This window comes from Ochotona princeps, chromosome 21 (assembly GCF_030435755.1).
Source record: "Ochotona princeps isolate mOchPri1 chromosome 21, mOchPri1.hap1, whole genome shotgun sequence".
Taxonomy (NCBI): Eukaryota; Metazoa; Chordata; class Mammalia; order Lagomorpha; family Ochotonidae; genus Ochotona; species Ochotona princeps.
The window spans coordinates 15,327,210-15,350,928 of record NC_080852.1 but is presented as its reverse complement, the minus strand read 5'-3'; the positions used below and the strand labels follow the sequence as shown (position 1 = coordinate 15,350,928).

At 43.4% G+C, this 23,719-nt stretch overlaps 1 protein-coding gene across 8 annotated transcripts in view; it reads left to right on the top strand.

The window, feature by feature from the left end:
- ATXN7 (ataxin 7) overlaps positions 1-23,719 on the top strand; it is a 109,798-nt gene that overhangs the window by 55,334 nt on the left and 30,745 nt on the right. Inside the window, exon 1 of one of the 8 annotated variants that reach the window (XM_058678916.1) lies at positions 18,333-18,666. The exons of 6 other annotated variants lie outside the window; for them this stretch is intronic. In XM_058678916.1, coding sequence (XP_058534899.1) covers positions 18,600-18,666 — 67 coding nt within the window. In that variant the 5' untranslated portion in view covers positions 18,333-18,599. Of the gene's footprint in view, positions 1-18,332; positions 18,667-23,719 lie in introns of those variants that run through there. One more of the 8 variants, XM_004581589.2, reaches the window with a different exon arrangement.

The window sequence follows — 23,719 nt, the reverse complement described above, 5'->3', positions numbered from 1 at the left end:
CCACTGTAGTGCAGTGGATTTGTGCAAAACAGGATATGGGAGAATAGAAGCAGGGGAAACAGTTTTAAGATGAGATGGCTCTAGACGAGTGTGGGGCCAATGTGAAGCAGTAGAAGTGAGGGTACTGCCGAGTTTTGACATGTATCTTAAAGCCAAAACAGGCCTACAGTTGATAACACTGTATGTGTCAAGTCGGGAAACCATCAAAGTCTTAAGAATAAAGAACAGCACAGGTGGTTTCTTGATAGGCAACTCAGAGAAGTCTGAGAAAAAAGCCTCTCTGCTAAGGTTTGAAGAATAGAGTGGATTATTGTTGCATGTATAATTTTGTTTACCTTTTTAGCCATGGATTACGCATTGGCTATAGAAAACAAAGACATTTGTTTTTTTAAAAATCACCTGCAGGGAGCCAGTGTTGTAGCGTATGAGTAAGCTGCCACCTGCAGCCAGTATTCTGCATCGGCCCCAGTTGGGGGTCCCCCCTTTGGATCCAGCTCCTTGCCAACGCACCTGGGAAAGCAGGGGAGGATGGCCCGAGCGCTTTGACCCTTGTATCCATTTGGAAGACCCAGCAGAAACTCTTGGCATCGACCTGGCCATAGCAGTTATTTGGGTGGTGATCTCATGGATGGTAGAAGGTCAGTCTCTGTCTCTAGCTGACACATAAAATCTTATAAAGAAAGAAAAGGGAAAAAAAAGCACCTATAGTTATGTAAAGTGAGAAAGGTTTTGGTGGAGGTAGACGCGCCGCTTACATTTATACTTGGAGCAACTATGGTGGCCCCAGGCTGACGGTGATGTGAGTGAGCTCAGAGGCAGGAAATTCCAGGCTGTCGGGAACGTGCTGCATAGAGTTACCTTTGACCAGAGGTGACGTAGTCACCTGTGGATGACCCGTGTGCAGAGGCAGACTGGAACCAGTTCACAGGGTCTTGATGTCATTGCAAGTCCATTACAAGTCATTCTGAACCACGTGGCTCTACAGTGATGGGACCCTGTGGTACTCCAGAGAATTAATAAATGCAGTAGATTAGAGGGAAGTGCAAGAGCAAATTGTTACAGATGTTACTTTTCCAAGTCTTAGGCAGAAAGAGGCCTTTTGATCCCCTCTGCCAGGAGTACCTCACTAAGTGATTCAAGTGTATTTTTATGGAAACCTTTAAAAAAATTCGCGTCTCCCTGCCAGAATATCAGCAAATGTATTGGCAGTGGTGCTGAATGCCTTATTTCTGCCTTTTGTCTACAAATTCTAGCACAGCAATCTCCTAGGGAGTGACTTCTCACGTGACATAGGAACAAGGGTAACCTGAAACTGGCGTAGAAGAAAGTATGAGTTCAAGATGCACACACTCCTGTGTCTTTGGGTGAGCAGGGGATAGGACTGACTGAAGCACTGCATCGATGTGCCAGGGTCCTACTAGTGCAAGGGAGCTAAGAGGTGTAGGAAAGAGCCTGGGACCAACACTGTACTGTAGCAGGTTAAGCTGCCACTTGAAATGCTGGCATTCCATTTAAGTATGGTTCAAGTGCAAGGTGCATAGTTTCCAATCCAGCTGCCTTCTGATGTGCTTGGGAAAACAGAGGAGAGGGCAGAAGGGCGTGAACGCCTGCTACTCCCCCAGGGAAGAGCCGGATGGAGTTCAGGCTCCTGGCCTTGGCCTAACCCAGCCCCCACGGTTGCAGCCATTTGAAGATCTCTTTCTCCTTTCTTTCCTCCCTCTCTCTCTTCCTGCTCTCCTGCTTTTTCTTTGTAACTCTTCTTTTTCATAGAAATAAATCGTTAAGAAAAGTAAGTGAGTTCTTTGCTGAAGGGTGAGAGCGACGTGCTCTGGAGATGAGTAGTGCTGGGGAATGAGGAAGTAGTTGCCCCTTTGAGTCAGCAGTGAAGAAGGGGCTGGTGGGATGAACAAGTGGTTTGCAAATGGAAACGGTGAGGAAGCGACCAAGTGACAGCTCAGTGAAGTGGAGAAGGTAGCTAGCACCCACCTGCAAGGCAGGACAAGGCAGACAGGCTGTGTCCCCAGGACCAAGAGCCATCGTCAGTGCTGCCACTGTGGCTTCTGTGTTTTTGAGACCAGGTGGTGAAGGAGGAAGTGTTATTGGAACTGGTTTTTTTTTTTTAAGATTCATTTTTATTGGAAAGGTGGATATACAGAGAGGAGGAGAGACAGAGAGGAAGATCTTCTGTCTGATGGTTCACTCCCCAAGTGACCGCAATGGCTGGAACCGAGCCAGTCTGAAGCCAGGAGCTCTTCCAGGTCTCCCACGCAGGTGCAGGGTCCTAAGGCATTGGGCCTATCCTCAACTGCTTTCCCAGGCCACAAGCAGGGAGCTGGATGGGAAGTGGGGCTGACAGGATTAGAACTGGCGCCCATATGCGATCCTGGCGCATGCAAGGCGAGTACTTTAGCCACTAGGCTATCATGCTGGGCCCAGAAACTGTTTCTTTTTTTGCCCAAGTTCCTTTAGGCCAGTTCTTCAGTTCTTTTTTATAGGTAGCTGCAACCAAGAATCTCAAATTCAGAATCTTTGCAGTTAGCCATTGTAGCCTGTTAAATGTGATATGGGGGTGCCCCTTGAGTTATGATGGAATTAACAAGACAGTGCGCTCAGTGTAAACTGAAATGTGGTCAACATGTGTAACCTACGGAGCGTCCCGGTTTAGCAACCTAGCATGCTGTTGATCATGGGGTGTTACCTTCCTGACAGAGCAGGGGATGAGCGGGGGTGGCATGTGCTCCCTGCCCCACTCAACATCAGGAGAGAGGATAGCCCCAGGAAAGACCTTGATTCAAATTTTGAAGTTCAACATCTACTGAATTATTCCTATTACTGCAGCACCACAGTAATGCTGGGGAAAGGTCCTCTAAGTCAAGCAGTTCTGGCACCGTAGTACACCACTGGACATCACGCACAGTGTGAAGAACTCATCACTGCCTAGGAAGGATTTTTTTTTTCTTCTAGTGAAATGGATGAAAATATGTGAATCTGTATATTACTGATATTAAAGTGATTTTTAGGAGCAGGTGAACAGTTGTTTCAAGATCTAATGGGCCCTTCTTTTAAAATCACAGCTACCATGCTGAGGGATGCTAAGGAGGCAGAAAGGCGTGTGGCGTAGTCAAGTTGGGTGTGTGTGTGTGTGTGTGTGTGTGTGGGTGTGTGTGTGTGTGTGTGTGTGTGTGTTGTGAATTAGTGAGCAGCTTATTCCCTGGAGTACTGAGATGCCATGTAGTTTTTTTGCTAGCTGGGCTGCCTTTTGGGAATTAATGAGTAACCACACTTTCCATTTGAGCAGTGATGGTGAGTGAGTGTGGTGTCATTTTGGCATTTTTGATTTTTCAGGCTGGCAGCTTCCATGATGTAGATTGCATTTTTTTCTTGGGAACAAAGAGTAGCATTGTGCTTCGTTTATGTTCTAATGTTTTGAAATATTCCAGCATGTCATTTTGCTCAGTAACTCAGTATTTTTTAAAACAAGGTGTTTCTTACCATTGGTTTCGGATTTAAAACTGTAAGTGGAATCCAAGAATCCCAAAGCTGCTATGAAACTGAGTGCAAGAGCAGCTTTCTTTTTTTTTTTTTTTTTTTTAAAGATTTATTCATTTTATTACAGCCAGATATACACAGAGGAGGAGAGACAGAGAGGAAGATCTTCTGTCCGATGATTCACTCCCCAAGTGAGCCGCAACGGGCCGATACGCGCCGATCCGAAGCCGGGAACCAGGAACCTCTTCCGGGTCTCCCACGCGGGTGCAGGGTCCCAATGCATTGGGCCGTCCTCAACTGCTTTCCCAGGCCACAAGCAGGGAGCTGGATGGGAAGTGGAGCTGCCGGGATTAGAACCGGCGCCCATATGGGATCCCAGGGCTTTCAAGGCGAGGACTTTAGCCACTAGGCCATGCCGCCGGGCCCAAGAGCAGCTTTCTAAGTGGGCAGCTCCCAGGCCAAGTAGGATGCATACGCTGACACACCTGCCAGCAGACGCTGTCTGCTCCGGCAGGCCTGCTGATGTCATGCCAGTGCCTGGTGTAGTGACAGACGCAGTTCAAGAGCAGAGTATGGTGGAGTCTCGCAGTGACGGCAGGAAGAGAGAGCTGACTTTTAAATCTTTGTGTTACGTGCTGGGAGTGTCATGTAAGTGGCCTCTGATCATATCAATACTATGAAAGACTGTGATGGTGTTTCCTAGAGGCAAAAGCACTGTTTGAAAAGGGCATCTTTTCTTACTAGTTGTTAATAAACGGTCCTGACTGGGTGCTGAGGTTAGTAATAAACTGTGTGGTCATGATACATAAACTGCATCTGTGTACTCTCAGTGTGTCAGGTGGGGTTAGCCCAGGGTTAGGAATGACTTGCACATACCTTTGGATGGAAGCTGAGTTGTCCTAGTGGTTGATTGTCAGAACATTCCCCTAGACTTCACATTTCACTGCTGCTTCTCAATGTTTCCCTGATTTGCTTATCAACAAGCACCTTAGTTTCTGTCTTTTCTGCTGACACAAGGGTGATATTCTTTAGAAAAAAAATTGGTAAATTATTTTATGTTAGATACCATGTGTACAATCAGTTTCCTCAACTGAAACCATATGCAAGTGTCCACAATGCTGTTCTGGTCCAGGTTAGCTGTACTGGTACAGCTGTTCACTTTGGAATGGCATACAGCTCAACCACTTCACAACCTTCCACAGGTGCTAGCTTTATTACTTGCTTACTTATTAGTTCTGCTTTGTTTCTTTTAAATCAAATCACTTTTTAAGAAAGACTTATTTTATTAGAAAGGCAGATATATAGAAAGGAGGAAGGACAGATAGGAAGATCTTCGGTCGATTGATTCATTCCCCAGGTGGCTGCAATGGCTGGAGCTGAGCCATTCTAAAGCCAGGAGCCCAGAGCCTTTTCGAGATCTCCCGTGCAGGTGCAGGGACCCAAGGGCTTGGGCCATCCTCGACTGCTTTCCCAGGCCACAAGCAGAGAGCTGGATAGAAAGCGGAACTGCTGAGATTAGAACCGACACCCATTGGCATCCTGGTGTGTGCAAGCTTGTGACTTTTAGTCACTAGGCTACCACACCGGGCCCGAATCACTTTAATTTAAATAAATGCATTTGCAAAGAAAGTGTTACTAGAACCATAATGGGAAATTGATGTTGTTTGTCATAAAAGATAGTAGATGTAGGGGCCTGGCAGAGTAGCCTAGCGGCTAAAGTCCTTGTATTGCATGCCACAGGATCTCTTTTTTTTTAATTAATTACATTGCATTATGTGATACATTTTTTATGCACTGGGATTCCCCCCGCCCCTCCCCACACCCTCCCCCCACGGCGGATTGCTTCACCTTGTTGCCTTTCCATAGTTCAAATTCAGTTGACATTCTTTCTTTGGAGGTATTTACCAAGCATAAAGTCCAGCATCTTATTGTCCTGGTAAGTTCAATGGTTTCTTGGTGAGACCATCTCTGGTCTGAAGGTAGAGCCAGCAGAGTATCATCCCAATCAATTAAAAGCCCCAGCATAATATTTCCAACCATTTACAACATTGTGGCATTAATTGACATGGTATTGATTAACCAATATGTTAATAGTAAAATGCAGGTTCTCAACCACAACCTGTGACTTCTTCATAGACATTTCAATTTAGGTTTATATTCAACCGTGTTCTATACGCCTTAAAATGGCTTAGATTGCTATTCAGCTGTTTCATGCCTATTTTAATTTTAGTATTTAGCAGTTTATAGCATTGAAGCACGTTTTCGCTGAACCTGGCTGTTTTTCAGGTGGTCTAACTCTATAATTCTAACAGGATATATGTCAACAGTTTAGGTGAGCATGTTTAGGAGGGGTGTGCAGAGAAATCTTCCATACCCCGGTGAGGAGTAACTAATCTTTGTGTCCCACCCAGTGAGTTATAAGTGTATCCCCGCTGACCGTTTCCTGTCTGTTTCTAAGCTTTCCTTGTTGTTCTCTGTCTATTCTAGTTTTGTTTGTTTGTTTGTTTGTTGTGAGGGGTTTCTGGAGTGCTCCTGATGGTTATTACGAGAGGGGGTGGGGACCCAAAATTGGAAGCAGACAAGGACCAGAGAAAGCTCCTCTCCCTAGTCCCGAAGGAAGTTTACTGTTCTTCTGTTTCTGTGGACCGCTCAGGGATCCTGGTTGTTGTTCTAATGACCTTGGATCCTGCAAGGCAGGATTTGGGCTTCTTCCATCCCATGTGGTAGATCCAAATGGAGGTGGGTGATCTCAGAGTTCTTGGTCTCCGAAGGCACTCCATTTCCCCGTGGTCTCCTTGGCAGTAGGGTGCTCATACTGATAGTCCTTGGTGAGGATCTAGGAATCTTCAGGTTTGGGATAAAAGCCTCCTCCTGTCCGCCTGTTCCACTGCCCCAGGATCTCGTATGGGTGTTGGTTCGAATCCCAGCAGCCCCGCTTCCCATCCAGCTCCCTGCTTGTGGCCTGGGAAAGCAGTGGAGGACGACCCAAAGCCTTTGGATCCTGCACCTGTGTGGGAGACCTAGAGGAAGAGACTCTGGGCTCCTGGCTTCAGATCGGCACAGCACCAGCCGATGCGACAGCTTGGGGAGTGAATCAGTGGATGAGAGATCTTCCTTTCTGTCTTTCCTCCTCTCTATATATTCGCCTTTCCAATAAAAATGAATTTTTTTTTTAAAGATGGTAAATGCAAAAAATGGAAAGAAGACAGTTTCATTTTCTGTTGATGCTCTTTCAGTGTTGACTCTGAGCCTGACACTTGTTCTCTGTTAATAAACACATTAGGATGTTCTGGGCAAGTGTTAACCCATTTGATAGTGTGATGTTATTGGGGGAATTCAGAGATTCCAAGGAAATTTGACTTGTGATTTAATGTTGTTATTTGTTGAGTTTTGGTGCCTACTCCAATGTTTTGGGAAACATCAGTTCAATCTATTGGATTTAGTTTCCTGTGATGTTTAAGGGGCTGTATGTTGATAACCAAATCTAGCCCTGCTCGATTTCAGACCCTGGAAGCAGAATTCTAGACCTTCACGTTGGTCCACAGCAAGGTCTCCAAAGACAGGGACCCTTGGTCGTTTGTCAGTTACTGGTTCACGTTGCACCGCTGTGCGTCCCTGGAAATGGCATATGGCTGTGTAGGGAAGGCCTGACTACAACATTGGCACCTCTTTCAGCTCTCCATTCACAAATGGAGGTGTCCTAAGTCTGACTTTTCCACAACTCTGTTAGAGTAGTTTTAGCAGAAACATTCTTGAGATATCACAGCTCTCTCCAATTATAGTTATAAGTCCTATAAAATTAACAGCCATGCACATTGCTTGGACTTACTGTCCCTTGACTTGCTTTTGATGTGGTTTGGATTCTTTTAGATGCCAGCATAAATTATATTTTTTCAAATGTCATTTTCATCAGAGGATGAGCCAGTTACTCATACTCATATGAGAAATTACTCACACTCTTTTTAGCTAATTAATTGGTTTCATAGAATGTTAGTGTAATAGCAAAATGAGTCGTACTCTGAGATCTAATGAACGGGTTCTGGCTAAAATGCTGGTTCTCCTTGTTGACATTTCGGAACTGTGGCCAGCAATCTCCATCATGTAATTAAGTTAATCTACATCACAAAGCAGAGGTTTTGCTATTAAAAAAAAAACCACACAACCCCACTGCTTTTGCCTTTTGATTGAGTAATGTTATTTCTGTATCAAGCAGCTATTCTTGGAAAAAGAAAATGTGTTTCTTCCTTCAAGTGTGCTAAATTTGGCCACTGAAGATTATATGCAGGGTCTTTTTCTGCTTTGAAGCTTTCCGTGATAATCTTTTTTGAATTGACATCCATTCATTAGTCCACAGGCTATAGTAATGTTAACTTTAATAGTTCTTGATCATTTACAAAGCGTTTTTATCCATGTCATCTCACTTCCTGTTTTAAACAACTCACTGAGTGGATTTTATTCCCAACTTGCAGATCAAAAGTCCTAAATTAAATTTATACAGAATAAATTGACTCTAGACAATATTTTCTGGCTACTAAAATCATGCAGTAAGAGTGTATAGAGTTGGGCTCGGCAGCGTGGCCTGGTGGCTAAGGTCCTCGCCTTGATCCCATATGGCCGCTGGTTCTAATCCCGGCAGCTCCACTTCCTCTCTGTCTCTCCTCCTCTCAGTATATCTGACTTTGTAATGGAAATAAAATAAATCTTAAAAAAAAAAAAAAAGAGTGTATAGAGTTAAAAGAAAATTTTAAAAAGACTTAAGTTCCAGGTGTCACAGAACTGTTACTAATGACAGATGTTCTAGCTCAGGTAGAATTGTTGGTTTTCTCGGAGTACCTGCATTGGTGTTTGTAAACCTGTTACCATTGAGGGAACTTGAAATAATGTGTGCATATAATGACAGTGGGAGTGGACAGATAATTGATGTAACGTGGTTATTTGATTTCTGCCCTGCCTGGTTTACTTCATTTAACCTTAAAACATAGTGACTGCCTGAAGCTAGCCTCCTCTTTTTGTATGAATCTCATAATGTTTTGGAGCTGCTTTAGAGACTGTACGCCCATTTTATTTATGCAGTCAGTAAAAAGATTAAAACTTGTCACATAGCAAAAAATATATATATCTATCTTGTTTGGAGAAACATATAGACCTTTAGCTGTTAGGAGAAAATTTAGGTACGAGAGTTAAGGGGAACAGGTGTATTAAAACATGAATGATGTCAAAGTGTTCATTAGTTGCATTCTCAAAGGATGTTTTGTCTATTGGACCTAATCTTCTCATCAATAAGTAGAGTGATATAAAATATGGTGTATTCACGTTGTTCAACCAAATAGTACTGATTAAACTATTGAAGTAACTTTAGTAGTATCAGATAAAGAATGTAGTTTTCTTTTCCTTGGTTGTGTAGTAAGTGGGTGACTGTAGCGTTACTTATGCCATTTGAAAGAGCAATATTTTTAAATTTCTAGACAATGTGTTTTTTCCTTTTAACAATGCCTTTATGTTTATGCCTTTGAGCTTGTTTTTATATTTTTTAACAAACCAAGAATGATATTATTCATGCATTTTACCAGTATTTATGGGGCACTTACTCTATATGCCAGAAAATGCTCTCCACTGAATTAGAAAGGCATATTCTAATTGTGCGGGTCAAGATAGAAAGATGGAGTCAAGTGAAGTAAGATAATTTTCTTGAGAGAAAAGACTTAGTGCAGGCCACTTTAGATAAGCTGCTTAAAGTAAACCTCTTCCCATGGATGCAGTAGCAGGTGCGAAGATCTGGAAGTGTGAAGGAGTTCGTCAGAATACTCACTGTACCAGGACGAAAGGAGTCCAGGTTGAGGAAGGGGGAGAAAGAGAGCAGGGGCCAAATGACACTTGAGGCATTGTGAGGAATCAGGATTAGGCAGTGCAAGCAGCACAAAGCCACTGGAAGTGTGGGTGCTATGAAGTGTCCTGAGCTGATTTGGGGTTGGTTTATGGAACATGGAAGGCAAGTATGGAGTGAGAGACTAGTCAGTGGGCTATTGTGCAGTGCTAAGTCTTAGGAGAAATACTGAATCAGGGAGGTTTCAGCAAGATTGGAGCATCAGAAGCAGGGAGGGAGGAACGTAGGGGTGTGTGAGAAAAAGAGTGTGCGTAAGAAGCATAAAGCCTGCAGTGCTTGCCTGTGGATTGTGCTGGAGCAACCTGGGGAAGCAGTGGAAGGTGAAGACTCTTGGGGGGGTTGACTCAAGCTACTGGATGAGTTGACAGTGTCTTGTGGATCGGGAGGTTGTTATTTAAATGTGTGAACATTTATGTTTAATGAGGTACACTGACTTAAGAGCCTTGATGTATTATTACATTCCCTCTTTAGATATGAAGATTGTAGGAGTACAACAGAATTACTGCAGTCATGCCAAATTTTGGGGTTACTTAGTTTTTGTTCGCCCATTTGATTAGTTTGTTTCAGTGAAATGCTCTTCCGGTCATAAGCCAGGAAATAAAATTGTATCCCCATACCCCTGCCTCATTAAAGTTACTGATTGGGCCTGGCGTGGTAGCCTAGCAGAAAGAAGAGTAACAGAGTCCAAAGCTTCATCCACGTCCATGACATAGGCATAGAGACCCAACCAGGTGGGCCATGGTCTGTTCCAGTCCTAAGCATTTAGCAGGGAGCTGGGTCAGAAGTGGAACATCTGGGATAGGAACCTGCTGTACAACAGTGCTCGCCCCCTTATTGCATACTAGACCCTGGACAAAGTAATGTTTACCTGCACACTTATCTTCCTCGCCTTCATTAGGAGTTTACCTTTTTTATTTTTATTTGAAAGAATTAAAGAGGAAAGAGAAGGAGACTGATCCTCTTTGGAGTGATTCATTCACAAAGCAACTGCCACAGTCCCGGCAGAGCCTGTCCTAAGCCAGGAGCCTGGAACCCCCCACCCCCAAGTTCTACAAAGGAGTGCAAGGCCCCAAGTACAAACAGGTAGCTGGAGCAGAAGTGGAGCCCCTAGGACGCGGAACTGACACCCGTATGGATGCTGGCACTGCCCATGGAGGCTTAGCATGCTACACTATTGCACCTGACTCATGAAGTTTACCGCTTTAACTTGACTGTTAAATGCCTTTATTTGGTAATGCGTATTACTCTTGTTTTCCTTTTAAAAAATAAAAACACATTTATTTTAAACTCCTATATAACCACCATCTTGTCACTCTTGTCATTAACTGTATAGGATGATGGAACTTTTTCAGACTGAAAATTTCACAATTAAAAATCCATGTTTTAGTGATATTTTAAAAATGTTTTCATTGACAGTCATTTTCAAGACTAATTTGTACATGACTGTTTTTAAGATACATACACCTGCTGTTTCAGCTTTGTTTAGCTGTGATCTTACATGCGACCAGAAGAGGGAGTGTTTTTCACTTCTTCTTGTGAGACAACTTGTACCTTGCTGGAATAATTTTTTTTTTTTTAATATATAATGTTTTTTTTTTATAATCTATTTTATTGTGTTGTTGACAATCTTTACATAGTTAATTACAGTTAAAGAAAGAAAAAGAAAAGAAAAAAAAAAAGGTTCAGGGGGATAGGGAAGTGGGTAATACTATTATGTCCACATTGTTTCCATCTTGTATCTGAGGTAAAGGGGGATATTGAGGGGGAAGCCCCACCCGGTGGAATAATTTCTTCAATTCATGGCTAGGCCATACTGATAAACTGTTTGGGGTAAGGTTAAGTAATGCCTACATTTAGCAGTTCCCCTTCTGTTTGGATATTGAGTGCGTAGAAATCTCAGACTTAAGGTTGACTTATAGATATTTTATGACAACCGTTCTAAGTCTCAAAGTAATTTCATACCTGTTCATCTTAAGCATTGGAAAGTTAAAAATCAGGAGGTGAGTGCCTCAATTTAAAACAATTTAAAATAAAAGTAGTGAGCCCTTAATCACACAAGGTAGAGTTCTTGACCTGCATTTTTGCATGAATTGTGTTTCTTCCGCTTGAACGCTTGATGTTGTTAGCAGAGTGTTTAGGAGTGCTGAATGCTGAAGGTTTGCAGTGGACACTAGAGGTTTGGTGTCCTTTCCACTGTGTGTAGTGGACTTTTGCTGTGGATGGTTCTTCATTGTGCTCAGTTATCAACTTGATTCTCAAGTCTGCTTAGCCGAAGAATGATCAACACATGACTGTGTTAGTGTATGACTGACCGTGTGTCATTACATAAATGCGACCATCTCAAAAATGGCCCCTTTTGATAACCTAGTTTTTCTTTTTATTGAAAATTTTTTTAAAGATTTATTTATTTTTATTACAAAGTCAGATATAGAGAGAGGAAGATCTTCCGTTCCATGATTCACTCCTCAAGTTGCCGCAACGGCCGGTGCTGTGCCTATCCCAAGCCAGGAACCAGGAACCTCCTCCCGGTCTCCCACGTGGGTGCAGGGTTCCAAGGCTTTGGGCTGTCCTCGACTGCTTTCCCAGGCCACAAGCAAGGAGCTGGATGGGAAGTGGAGCTGCCAGGATTAGAACCAGCGCCCATATGGGATCCCGGCGCATTCAAGGCGAGGACTTTAGCTGCTAGGCCACTGCTTTCGGGCCCTAGTTTTTCTTAATTTGTTTCTTTCTGACTGTCTTCTACAAGTAGAACTCCCCTTGTAAACCATAATGAATTCTTAAATGCAGCGTGCTAAGTTTTTTCTCATGCTTTAAACTGTGGAGGCACAGAGAACCACATATTTTATTGAGGCTTTTGGATGATTTCATGCTAAGTGTAGCTACTATCCACATTTCTGCTTCTTTGCTCCTCACTAATGCCCCAAGGAAATTCATCACAATGGATTTCTGATTCCCTCTTTTTAATGCATAGGGGCATCAGGTATGGCTATGCCATGACTAATTACACTGACTCTGTGAACTTTGTTTTTACTTCCTTGCTGTATTTGTTTGGAGGGTTTTAATTTTTTTTCACAGATTTATTTCTTCGAAAGGCAGAGAGAGAAATCTGCCTCAGTGGTTCACTCCTCACGTGGACTCAGCAGCCAGGGCTGGGCCAGACCAATGCTAGGAGCCAAGAAGTCTGACCTGGGCTCCCCTTGGTATAGGGTCCCCAATACTTGGGCTAGCACCTGCTGTCTCTTAGTGTGAAAACTAGCAGGAAGCTGGGGCCCAGTCCGGGCTCTTCAATATGGGGTACAGGCAAACCAGGCAGCGATTTAGGCTTAATCTCTACCACTGAATTCTCCCCTGAAATAGTCTTAACCATTGGTGGTTTTGTTTCTATGGGATGGAGTTTCAAAAAGGAATTTGTGTTATCTGAAAGAATATCTGGTGCATTGTTAGTAGTTGCTGCTAGGTTATTTTGCAAAAGAACAATAAAGCCAGAGACCAGGTGTGTGATGAGAGGATTTCTGTCAGAAGTAGATGTTATATTTGTTTTCCGAATCTTTATTTTTCTAAAGTTTCTCAAACTGATCTTTACACACAGACACACACACAGCTAAGAGTAATTTTAGTTTGACTGAAACATGTTTCTCAAACAATCATATGGTTTCCACTACCAGGGTAACTGATGTAAGTCTGGATCATACTTAATAATATGAGGCAGAGATCTTTTTCAAAAATACTTAAGGGGATGGCACAGTAACTTAACTAGCCAATCCTCCACCTCCAAGCGCCATGATCTCATTTCATGTCCTGGCTACTCCACTTCCCATCCAGCTCCCTGCTTGTGGCCTGGGAAAGCAGTTGAGAATGGCCCAAAGCCTTGGGACCCTGCACGCATGCGGAGAGACCTGCAAGAAGCCCCTGCCTCCTGGTTCAGATCAGCTCAGCTCAGCTCTGGCCATTGTGGCCATTTGGAAAGTGAACCAGTGGATAGAAGATCTTCCTGTCTTTCCTTCTCTCTGTAAATCTTCCTTTCCAATGAAAATAAATTTTAAAAACACACTAACAAAAATTGCTTAAACCTCTGTAGCCCATTGGCCTGGCATCTCTGGGAAGTGATAACTCTCCTTAGGGAAGAAAGCTAGTCCTCTCAGGCTGGGATTCCTCACTGCTTCAGGAGACCAGTTTTGGGTGAGACTTAAAGCAAGAGAGACTTGCATTTAATTCTGATCTCACTGTCTTCCTTGCATGTGGTGTAACTGGTGGCCTTTTAGGATTACTGTTGATGTTGTATATCAAATTATGACATTGAAGTTGTAGTTCCTGCAAATCCTGTGTAGATGATGCCGTGAGGTCTGTTGGTGTGGCTGATTCACGGGGTCTGTCCCTAAAATGTCAGCTGGAGGAAGGCTGCTGCATCATCTCATCCTCAAGGTGAATCCTGGTCTGGACCTCTCTCCCACCCTCTGCAAACTCCATGAGAGTGCCCAGTAAGCTCAGGATAGTAATGAAGAGGCATTGCTGGGACACTAATCTGTTCAAGATAGCAGTTTCCCGGCCTCAGCTGAATGAATTGCTTGGTGTTTCCAAGTTTGAAAATACTTTCTTCACGTTTCAAGTGCTCCTTGGCAGCAGGTAAGGAATGTTAAAGCTCCTGTAAGTGGCAATTAAGGCCAATTATAACTTGCCCAGCCTGCTGAGACAGTGAAGTGGAGTTAGTGGAGACTTGTGTCTCTGTAAAATAGAGAGGTGCCTACCACAGGGACAGGAACACAGTATTTCGTAACTGCCAGCAGCTTGTTTGTTGCCCTACAGAACACAAATGACACCTCTGCTGGCTTCTCTGGGATTCAATTTAGGAAATCCCAAGATTCAACTTGACTAATTTCTGTAATAGAAACCTCTTTCTATGTAACTCTTCCTTCACTTTGAAGGATTGCCATCATCCAGATTTTCCTGAGTTATAATAGCTGATATTTACTGACCATTTAAAATGCACTAGCCATTGCGCTACATGTAGGCTGCAAGATAAACAAGCTATAGGTGGGGTCAGAAATATGCTGGCCAAGACCACGGAGTTACAAGTGTTGAGGCTACAAGCTGACTGCCGGTCTCTGGCCTTCGCTCCCTCCTTGCTGCTCATGATTTGCTGGCTTTGCTGCATGTGGGCTAATTGACAGATGACTTTGGCAGTTTAGGCCCCCTGCATGAATCAGAGTAAGACAGTAAGTGCATCCCATCCAAACCACAGCTGATACTAAATAACTGGCTGTAAGAGCATAATACTATAGAGACCAAACAAGGTCTGCTAGGTATGAATGTTATCCTATTACAGTTGTAGTTTAATCTATGAAAAGAAGGACCATGTCCCCAGACTAGACAGTTAAATACAAACCACCATTGGGAGATACTTTCAAAATACATTGTTTTTGGATTTCATATTGATGGATCATTTATTTCGAAGCAGAAAAGGCAATATTGGTTTTTAAATATTACTATTTAGATCATTTTGAGAAACATGTGGTTGTTCAAAACTTTGATCTGGAGTGGGTGTTGTGGCACTGCTAAGGATTACCCACGTCCCTGTCAGGGTATGGGTTTGAGTCCCAGCTGCCCATTCCATCCAGCTTCCTGGAATGCATCTTGGGATGCGGCAAGCGATGGCTTAAGTCCTTGGTTCTTGCCCCTTCCTAAGAGACCTGAACGCGTTCCTAGTTCCCAGCTTTTGTCTGAGTCAGTCCTGCTTGTTGTGGGCATTTGGGTAGTGAACCAGAATATTGGAATCTCTCTCTTTCCCTCTTTATCTTCCTGTTTTTCTATTCATTTCCACATCCATCTTTCCATTTCAAGTAGATGAAAATAACTGGGAAGTAAACATTAAAACAAGCTTTGATTACAACCTTTTTCTTAACTTTTTTTTTTCCTTTAATATTTGTAGCCTGTACTTCAATTCAGTCTTTTTCTGGCCTGTGTCTTAGAAACAAGTTCATGGGTGGTGCAGTGGTGCTGTGGATTAGCCTGTTGGATGAAGTTCCTGGCTTTTGTGTGGTTCAGCCGTAGCTGTTGAAGCCATTTTGAGGAGTGAACCTGAGAATGGATGCAGATCTCTCTGTCTTAAAAGAAACATCATATAAGTACCGTGCGCTGATTGCACCACCGGATTCTATGCTTGGTATATGCTTGCAATGAAAGAATCACAACTGAATTTGAATTATAATACTGCAACAAGGTGGAGGAATCCACGGGGGGGGGGGGGGATGGGGGAGGGATGGGGGAAATCCCAGAGCCTATAAAACTGTGTCACATAATGCAGTGTAGTTAATAATAATAATAATAAAGTACCAGAAGTAATATCCAAATACAAGGTCTTAGAAGATATTTTAGATTAAAAACAATAAGAGATGCTTTCTTGAAAACAGTCATTGAAAATGAAAGAGATGTGTCTGTTCTTAAATTTGAGTTTTGCTAAGGACAGAATTGAGCAAATTCAAAAAAATATGTAGTAAAAATGCAGTGGAAGTAATCTAAATTTTCTTGGTTGAAATGACAAAGTACAGAATTAAAGAAATTGCATAGATATGTCGAAAAAAAAGAATCATTGCTTGCATGACATGGGACAAGTCAGACTATATTTTGACACTCATGTGTTCATCTTTAAAGTGAAAAAAATGAGACCTAATCAAGGGATTTTTAAATTAAAATTTGTGTTAGTTTCAAAGCTAAAAAAAAAAAAAAAAAAAAAAAAGGCGGGGAAAAAGATACCCAAAGACACAGGCTTGTAAAATTTCAGAATATTACAGAAATAAACATATAAGTTCATACTGTTTCTCTGTTTGTAATTAAATGTAGGTCTATATTTATAGCATTAAGAACTCAGCTTAGTTTTTATGGATTGCTGATTCTCACAATGAAGTTTTTTTGCCCCACTAACACTGTCTTCATGTGCGAATGGGGACATTGGAAAGACAAGGCATGAGTGTTTCCAGGGAGCTGTGAAGGACTGGTGTCTGATCCGAAGGATGCAGTGATGTAAAAGCTGAGGTTTGGCCCGAAGAAAGTGCTCCCCCCCGATCCTAGTTCTGTTCTGAGATACAAGACATGCACATTGGAGAAGGCAGATGAGGAACCGTGGACAAGCAGACCTGTTGTAATCAGATTGTGTAGCACTAGAACTTTTTTTTTCCCTCATAGTTTAGGAATAAAGTTTTGGTCGATTAAGCTAAAATGGTTACTTTGTTCATTAACTTTTGAAAATATTTGGGAGGAGGTGGTTCCAAGGCTGTTGCTGGCATTCCCTTGTGTTCTTCCAGTGTTGTCTAAGAACCAGTGCGGTCTGGAATTGTATTACCATGACTGCAAGAATTATCTGGGGAGAAAAGTGTTGGAAACAGCCCCGCTGCTCCAAACATGGTATTGTTGGTGATTGGAGCCAGAATGCTTTTTATGAAACTGAAGTAGTATGACCACTTTTCTTTTTAGTCAGTGTAGAATTTGTTTCTGGGAGTCTGGCATGGTAGCCTAGTGGCTAAAGTCCTTGCCTTGCATACCCAGGACCCCATATGGGTGTCAGTTCTAATCCTGGCAGCCCCACTTCCCATCCAGCTCCCTGTTTGTGGACTGACAGAGCAGGATGGCCCAAAGCCTTGGGATCCTGCACCCACGTGGGAGACCCAGAAGAGGCTCTAGGCTTCTGGCTTCGGATCGGTGCAGCTCCGGCCATTAAGGCCGCTTGGGGAGTGAACCATTGGATGGAAGATCTTCCTTCCTCTCTGTCTCTCCTCTTCTCTGTATATCTAACTTTATAATAAAAAATAAAGAGAAATTTAAAAAAATTTGTTTCTGGTCTGATAGGAGTTGTTCCCTATAGATGGGCTTCAGAACTCTTGCTGGCCCCTTCTGGACCCAGGGGTTTCTGCACAGGGATGATGGCATTTTGTCAAGGAATCTTCTCTGACTTCTGTAGGAATTCCCAGGGGTTCATTCTGAACCATCAGGCATTTGAATCATCATTGTTACAAAGCTCAAATCAGGAGGCAGGTTTTTGTTTTTGTTTTTTAAGATTTATTTATCCTGTTAGAAAGGCAGATTTGCAGAGAGAGGCACAGATAGAAAGATCTTCCATTGACTGGTTCACTCTCCCGGTGGTGGCAACAGCCAGAGCTGAGCTGATGCGAAGCTAGGAGCCAGGAGCTTCCTCTGGATCTCCCATGTGGGTGCAGGGTTCCAAGGCTTTGGGCAGTCCTTGACTGCTTTCCTAGGCCACAAGCAGGGAGCTGGGTGGGAAGTGGAGCAGCTGGGACATGAACTGGCACCCATATGAGATTCCGTTGTGTGCAAAGTGAGGATTTAGCCTCTGAGCCATCACACCAGGCGCCAGGTGTCAGTTTTTTCATGACTGCTTGACAGTAGAGTCGTCAGCTCACAGGAGTTATCACAGGTAAGTGCTTACCTGGGGGATCTGAGGGGACGGAGATAGCAGACGTGCAGACCATGGGCAGCACTGTGTACAAGAAGCCAGTTAGAGTTTGTGGATTTAAAATATGCACATAGTCTCCTTTTTAGTCCTTTGTTGATTAAACAGGAAACTGGACAGTTAGGTAATATGAAATATTTTACCAATATGAAAAGAAAATGGATAGATTTAGGAAGAGCAAATATGTCTAATATTTTAATAAACTTTCAAAAAGTTACATTTTTCATTTATTTTTAATATTGTTTACGTAGCTGAGGGACCCATGTGGGAAAATTTTTTTTTTAGTTAGTATAAATACCATAGGGGAAATAAAATGTTGAGAAGTCTGCTCGTATTTATAGAAATGTCTGCTTTTAAGATTTGAGATAGGGCAAGGCTAGGGTTTATAATGAAGTATGTAAATGTTCTAATATACTGGGCAGTAGCTGTGTCAGTTTAAAGTATTCAGAAAAAGCTGAGTGTGAGTAATTCACATTTTAAATTTGTAAATTCCATCTTCCCTCATGTTAGCAAGTCGCCTTTGAAATGAAAGGATTAATTTACAGCAACCAGGACACCCTGTATGACCATATTAGATGAAATTAGGCTCCACCCCCAGTTTTCTGTTGATCTGCCAGGACCTTTGTAATTCAAGTGCTTTTTACAGTAGTAGCAAATGTTACATAAGCCCAAACATGGAGCATATTTGGAGTTGGTGGGCAGACCCAGATCATAATGCAAGCACGCAGTAGCAAGTGTGCAGTGAGGCGCAGCCAAATTCTGTGAATGGAAGGTAAGAAGACGCCTCTCCAGAGTAGCCCTTCCTCTGCGCAGGGACCGAAAGCTCCACTGGGTAAGTTTTCCGAGGCAGTTTTCAGAGGCAGGGCTTGGCTCAGGGCCCAGTGCTGGGTGAGCCTGCGGAAGGTGGATTAGGTCTTCACCAGCGTTCCGTAGAACCCAGCGGAGCTGAGAAGAGTTTGTGCGGGCTGCCTTCCTTCTGGCTTTTGTCCGGCCCTGCCAGCAGGCCCCAAGGGTTACGCTGCCTGAGTGGCGGAGGGAGACTGTGGAGCCCCGGATCAGAGTAGGGGGATTAGCTGTTGCAAGCTGTCCGCGGGAGCCATTCTAAAATGTCATTTGAGTGATCTGGCCAAAGTTCAAGCATACACAGGAGTCGAGTTTGCTATTAATTCCAGCAAAATGCTGAGGTCTGCAGCACACAGGTCCCGTCTAAAACAGGGACAGCGTTGGTTACATCGCTCTCTAAAAATGGAGAAACGCTGTGACATGCTTTAACTGTTTGTTTTTTTTTTATCTTACTTGTGGTAAGTGAGGTTTCATGACAGGCAGTTCGCAGTGTTTCCTGTAGAATGTGCTTGAAAGCTGTTTTGTCAGACACTTCAAATCCACAGTGAAGTTTCAAACAGAATACTGTGTTGAGAGCAAGAACAACTTCAAAACACAGTCACCCTGGGAAGTCATTCAGTAACTTAAATTGAGTGTATAAAAATTTAATTATGGACTCAGTACCAGCGAGACGATATTTTCAGTTGTGTTATGAAGGTGGCTGGCAGAGCTGAGCCGATTCTCGGGGTGCACAGTACCTTGTGAACCTCATTCCTCTGGCTTCGTGCTGGAAATGAGGTGACAACTGAGTACTTTAGTTTTCAGTGGATACAAATTTCATGCCTTCTGCAATGATGAGCTGGACTAGATGGTTTTAATTGAGGCTGAAATTGAACTGCTCAGTTGTGAGACATGTAATGCAAGATCTTACTGATCTTGAATCAAATTGCTATCAATGATGAGTTTTCTAAAAGCCCTTGTCAGGCCACTTTGGTTTTGCTGTGCTGGTTTCATTTTTACTTGTCACTTCTGGTGTTTTAGAAGCAGATACAGTTTGTCTCTAACTGGGGGTGGCAGTAGGGTCAAGGGGACAGATAAAACATGGTGTGAACTTGGGAAAGCATTGGCATTATTACTAATTAACCACCCTTTATTAATAGACTTGTTGAAGGAGGCCTCTGAGCTGTGTTTTGAGTGTGCGGTTTTTACTATGCTTCTGTTCCATCTGCTAATCTTGTCTCTGCGTCTGTCCATATTACAGTGAATTAGCAAGGATGTCTAAGCTAGGAGAGAGGAGTGTTACAGTGCTGCGTTTCTCAGCACCCAGCACAGTCCTCCTGCACCTTGGAGCACTGTCACTTGGTAGCCAGGGACCCCGAGCACCTTGGGATTTCCCATCCAACAGGCAGTTACTTTTTGATAAAAGAAAAACACAAGAGAGCTCCTTTAATCTCAGTTTCACCAGCTGCCTTTTGTTCTCTCTTCCTCCCATTCTACGTAAAAACTCAGATTGAAATGGCAAAAACATGGTATAATTTTGGTTTTGCCATTCTTTGTTCCCCCCCCCCACACACACACATACTGTGTTGTTAGCCCAGTATCTTCTGTTTGTGAAGAGCTATAACCCATACTGTGACTGTGTAGATGTTTAGTGCATATAGCCTAACAAGTTGTATGTTCACCTGGTGATGGTAAAAGTCTAAGTTCATAGGGTATCTTTCTTCCTAACTGATGAAAACTTCAGTCTGAAGTACCTGGAGACTGGTGGTTTGGGGATCTTGTCATTTTTATTCTTTCTTCTCATGTATGCATTACTAATGAATAGAAACACTTCTGGCATATGATGAGGTGGATGGGAGACTATGAGGTGATGTGAGCATGTGTGTTTCAGGCAGCATCGTCGGGTAACACTGTGCTTCCTGAGGACAGTAAGGAGAAGTCTTGGGGCTGGTAGGAAAGCAGAAGTGTCAGCCAGTGTGTCATGGTGTGTTACTGGTAGTCAGAGATGCTGTCAGCAAGATCACAGAAGTGGCCGATAGCTTGCTGGCTGTGTTTTGCTCAGTAGCAGCAGCCGTTCCCTGAGAAGGTGCTTTCCCTGAGACAGACACACAGATGTACAGGGAGAGAGGATCTGATTATGAATATAACGCTCAGGTCAAAGTCTCCACTTGGAAGGGGAGCCATGAGCATGCCAGGCATGCTTGAGGAAATCAGCTGGCTGCTGAAAACGTAAAGCTTGCCTGAGGATAGGCTGTCTCATGACATTGGCTGTGAGGGAAAGATGCTCTGCTTGCAGCCAGAACATAAAGGCCCCTGCTCTGTCATTCCCGCTCTTTCCGTAAAGGTTTGCGAACAGCGGCTAGTTAACCAGGCAGAGGAGAGGAGCAGTCAGTTTTTCATGTGCTTACATTCTTGAAAGCTAGGTTCAGGAGGAACAGCCCTCATGGAAGGGATTCCTGGGAAGAGAAATGACTTGAGGTTGCCGTATTTCTGCTCCTTTCTGAGCAATGTTATTTACACGCCGTTCATGCCTGTCCCTTCCCCCATGAGTATGGAGCCGCTCTCCCTTGTAATCTGCCCTTTGTGATCTGTGGCCTTTCATGCAGCTTTGTGAATGGGGGATGCCGCAGGGGCCTGCCCAGAGCCGTGGAAATGCTCTGAGACCCAGGGCTTCTGTCATAAAGGCCTAGCTTGAAGAGCTTGATAATTTGATTATAGACCTTTGGTGAAAAGTTGTTTCAAGTGGCCCAAGTGCCATAAATGATTCCCCTTTCCCCACTTTCCCCTTATATTTTAATTTGAAAGCAGCTTCCCAGTGAGGAGAGGCGCATTTGGCAGAGGGAGCAGTTGGAGACTCGTTTGTTAGGGCAGCCAGCGTTGAGATCATCCTTTTCAGTAAAATCCCTCTAGTGGAAATGATGCACAGTGCTTTGTGGTGAAAACTTTTTTCTCTGTGTTTTCCAGAGCCATTTGTAACCCATCTAAACACGCTCCCAGCCTGCCTCCTGGTCTTCACCAGAGCCTGTTGTCCCCTGAGGCCAGTGCATGGCAAGGGAGTGTCTCCGGATTCCCAAAATGGGGTTTGGGTGTTACAAAGATGGTCCCAGTGATTTACTTGATACGCTGCACTCATGCTGGCTCTTCCTGGCATAGTCTCCGCGAGTACCAGGGAAACCTCAACGTGAATCACAGGAGATTGAAGATTTAAAAGGAGCTGTGACAATAGTGGATTGGGATTACTGGGGGATGAGGCACATGTTTTTCATTTTTTAAAAAATTTTTTTTATTTTGATAATCTTGCATAGTTGATTAGGGCACAAAGGGTCAAGGGTTACAGGAAAGTGGGTAAAACCATTGTTTCCACACTAATGTCATTTTTTTTCTGTATCGGGGTCAGGGTGAGACAAAGGGAGAAGCCCCATCCAGCCTCCCTCCCATCCCTGGTCCCCAACATGGGGCATGCTCCGAGGGTCCTGCTCAAGCAGTTTTGATAGTTCAACAGTTCTGAATTGCTGCCAATCTCGCCATTCCACACACGATGAAATCTCTTCAGAATCCACTGGTTGACATAGTCTCTTCATGGTTGGGGTTCTGAGATGAGCAGTTCAGTTGAAGGGATTCCCCAGAGAAACTTCGTCTGAGGTGATCCCAGACCTGATTCTTTCAGTACAGAGTCCTGCACAGACCATTGCCCCAGTCAGCTTATGTACATGCTTATCTTTGCAATTGCTAGGTCAATTCTGTTTCCAGCCCTGTCTTCCACACGAACCGATGGGTGTTGCAAACCAGCCCAATCTTGCCCACTTTATACTCGGCCCTCATGCAAACTGGTGGAAGCTGCAGCCTATTTGGGGTGACTCCCTATGACTCCCACCAGGCCTGCTCCCTACCCTGGTTCCCATGCATGCCAGTATGTACCGCAGACTTGTTCAGTCTGTCCCACATCCCATTTAGCTCTTGTACATGTCAATGGGCATTGAAGCCTAATTCAACCCAACCAGCCCTACTATCCAGTCCACACACATACTGGCAGGTACCTTTCTGTCTAGCCAACCCTGCCCCTGTCCTAGTTTTCATGGTCTCCAGTGGGAGTGGTAACCCAAAAGGGAGGGAGACACATGTTTTTCAAAACAATTTTAAAAATGTGGAAAAGTTAGTTGCAGTCAAAGTAGTTGGAAGACATCACATGCTTAATATTCCCATGTAGTAGTCTGTGATATGATTTATGTTATTGCTTTAAGTAGTGCTGAAGTAGATGAACGTACTCGTGTCCCAGGTTTTTCAAAGTATATGAAGTGGTAGTCCAGATTATATGTGTATATATAAAAATATGGTTCAGATGTAAATGAAAAGGTTAGTAAAAATGCGCAATGCAGCAGTGAGGGGTTTGGATCATTTGTTTTTTGTACTTTGATTTATAGATAGCCTCAAATCTTGTATAATGCTTTTTCAAGGGTCATAATCCTTAGGAAACACAGATTATGCCACTTAATGCCTTAAAAATTGTGTTTGATAGGTTGAAATTGAAGTATGTTAGTTTAAGTTGACTGGGAACTTCACACTTTCATTGTTTTTCAATCTTAGAATAAAAATGTAACTTTGTTGTTGTTGTTTAAGATTTATTTATTTTTATCCAAAAGGCAGATTCATAGAGAGAAGGAGATACAGAGAGAAGGATCTTTCATCTCCTGGTTCACTTCCCAAATGGCCAGAACAGTCAGAGCTAAGCCATCCTGAAGCCAGTATCCAGGAACCTCTTCTAGATCTCCCAAATGGGTGCAGGGTCCCAAGGATTTAGACCATGCTTCACTGCTTTGCCAGGTCGTAAGCAAGGAGCTGCATGGGAAGTGAAGCAGCCAGGACACAAATGTGTGTGTATGCTAGTGCTTGCCGATGGAAGATTAGCCAGTTAAGCCATCGTGCCAGCCCTTCAACAGTTTATTTCTGTACAAAGGACAGCTTAATTGATGACCCAATTCCACATGGAGTGGGTTTTTTTTGTTGTTGTTGTTAGCTGCTGCTGTTGCCCAAAAAAATCCATGACAGAATGTTTTACTTTGTGG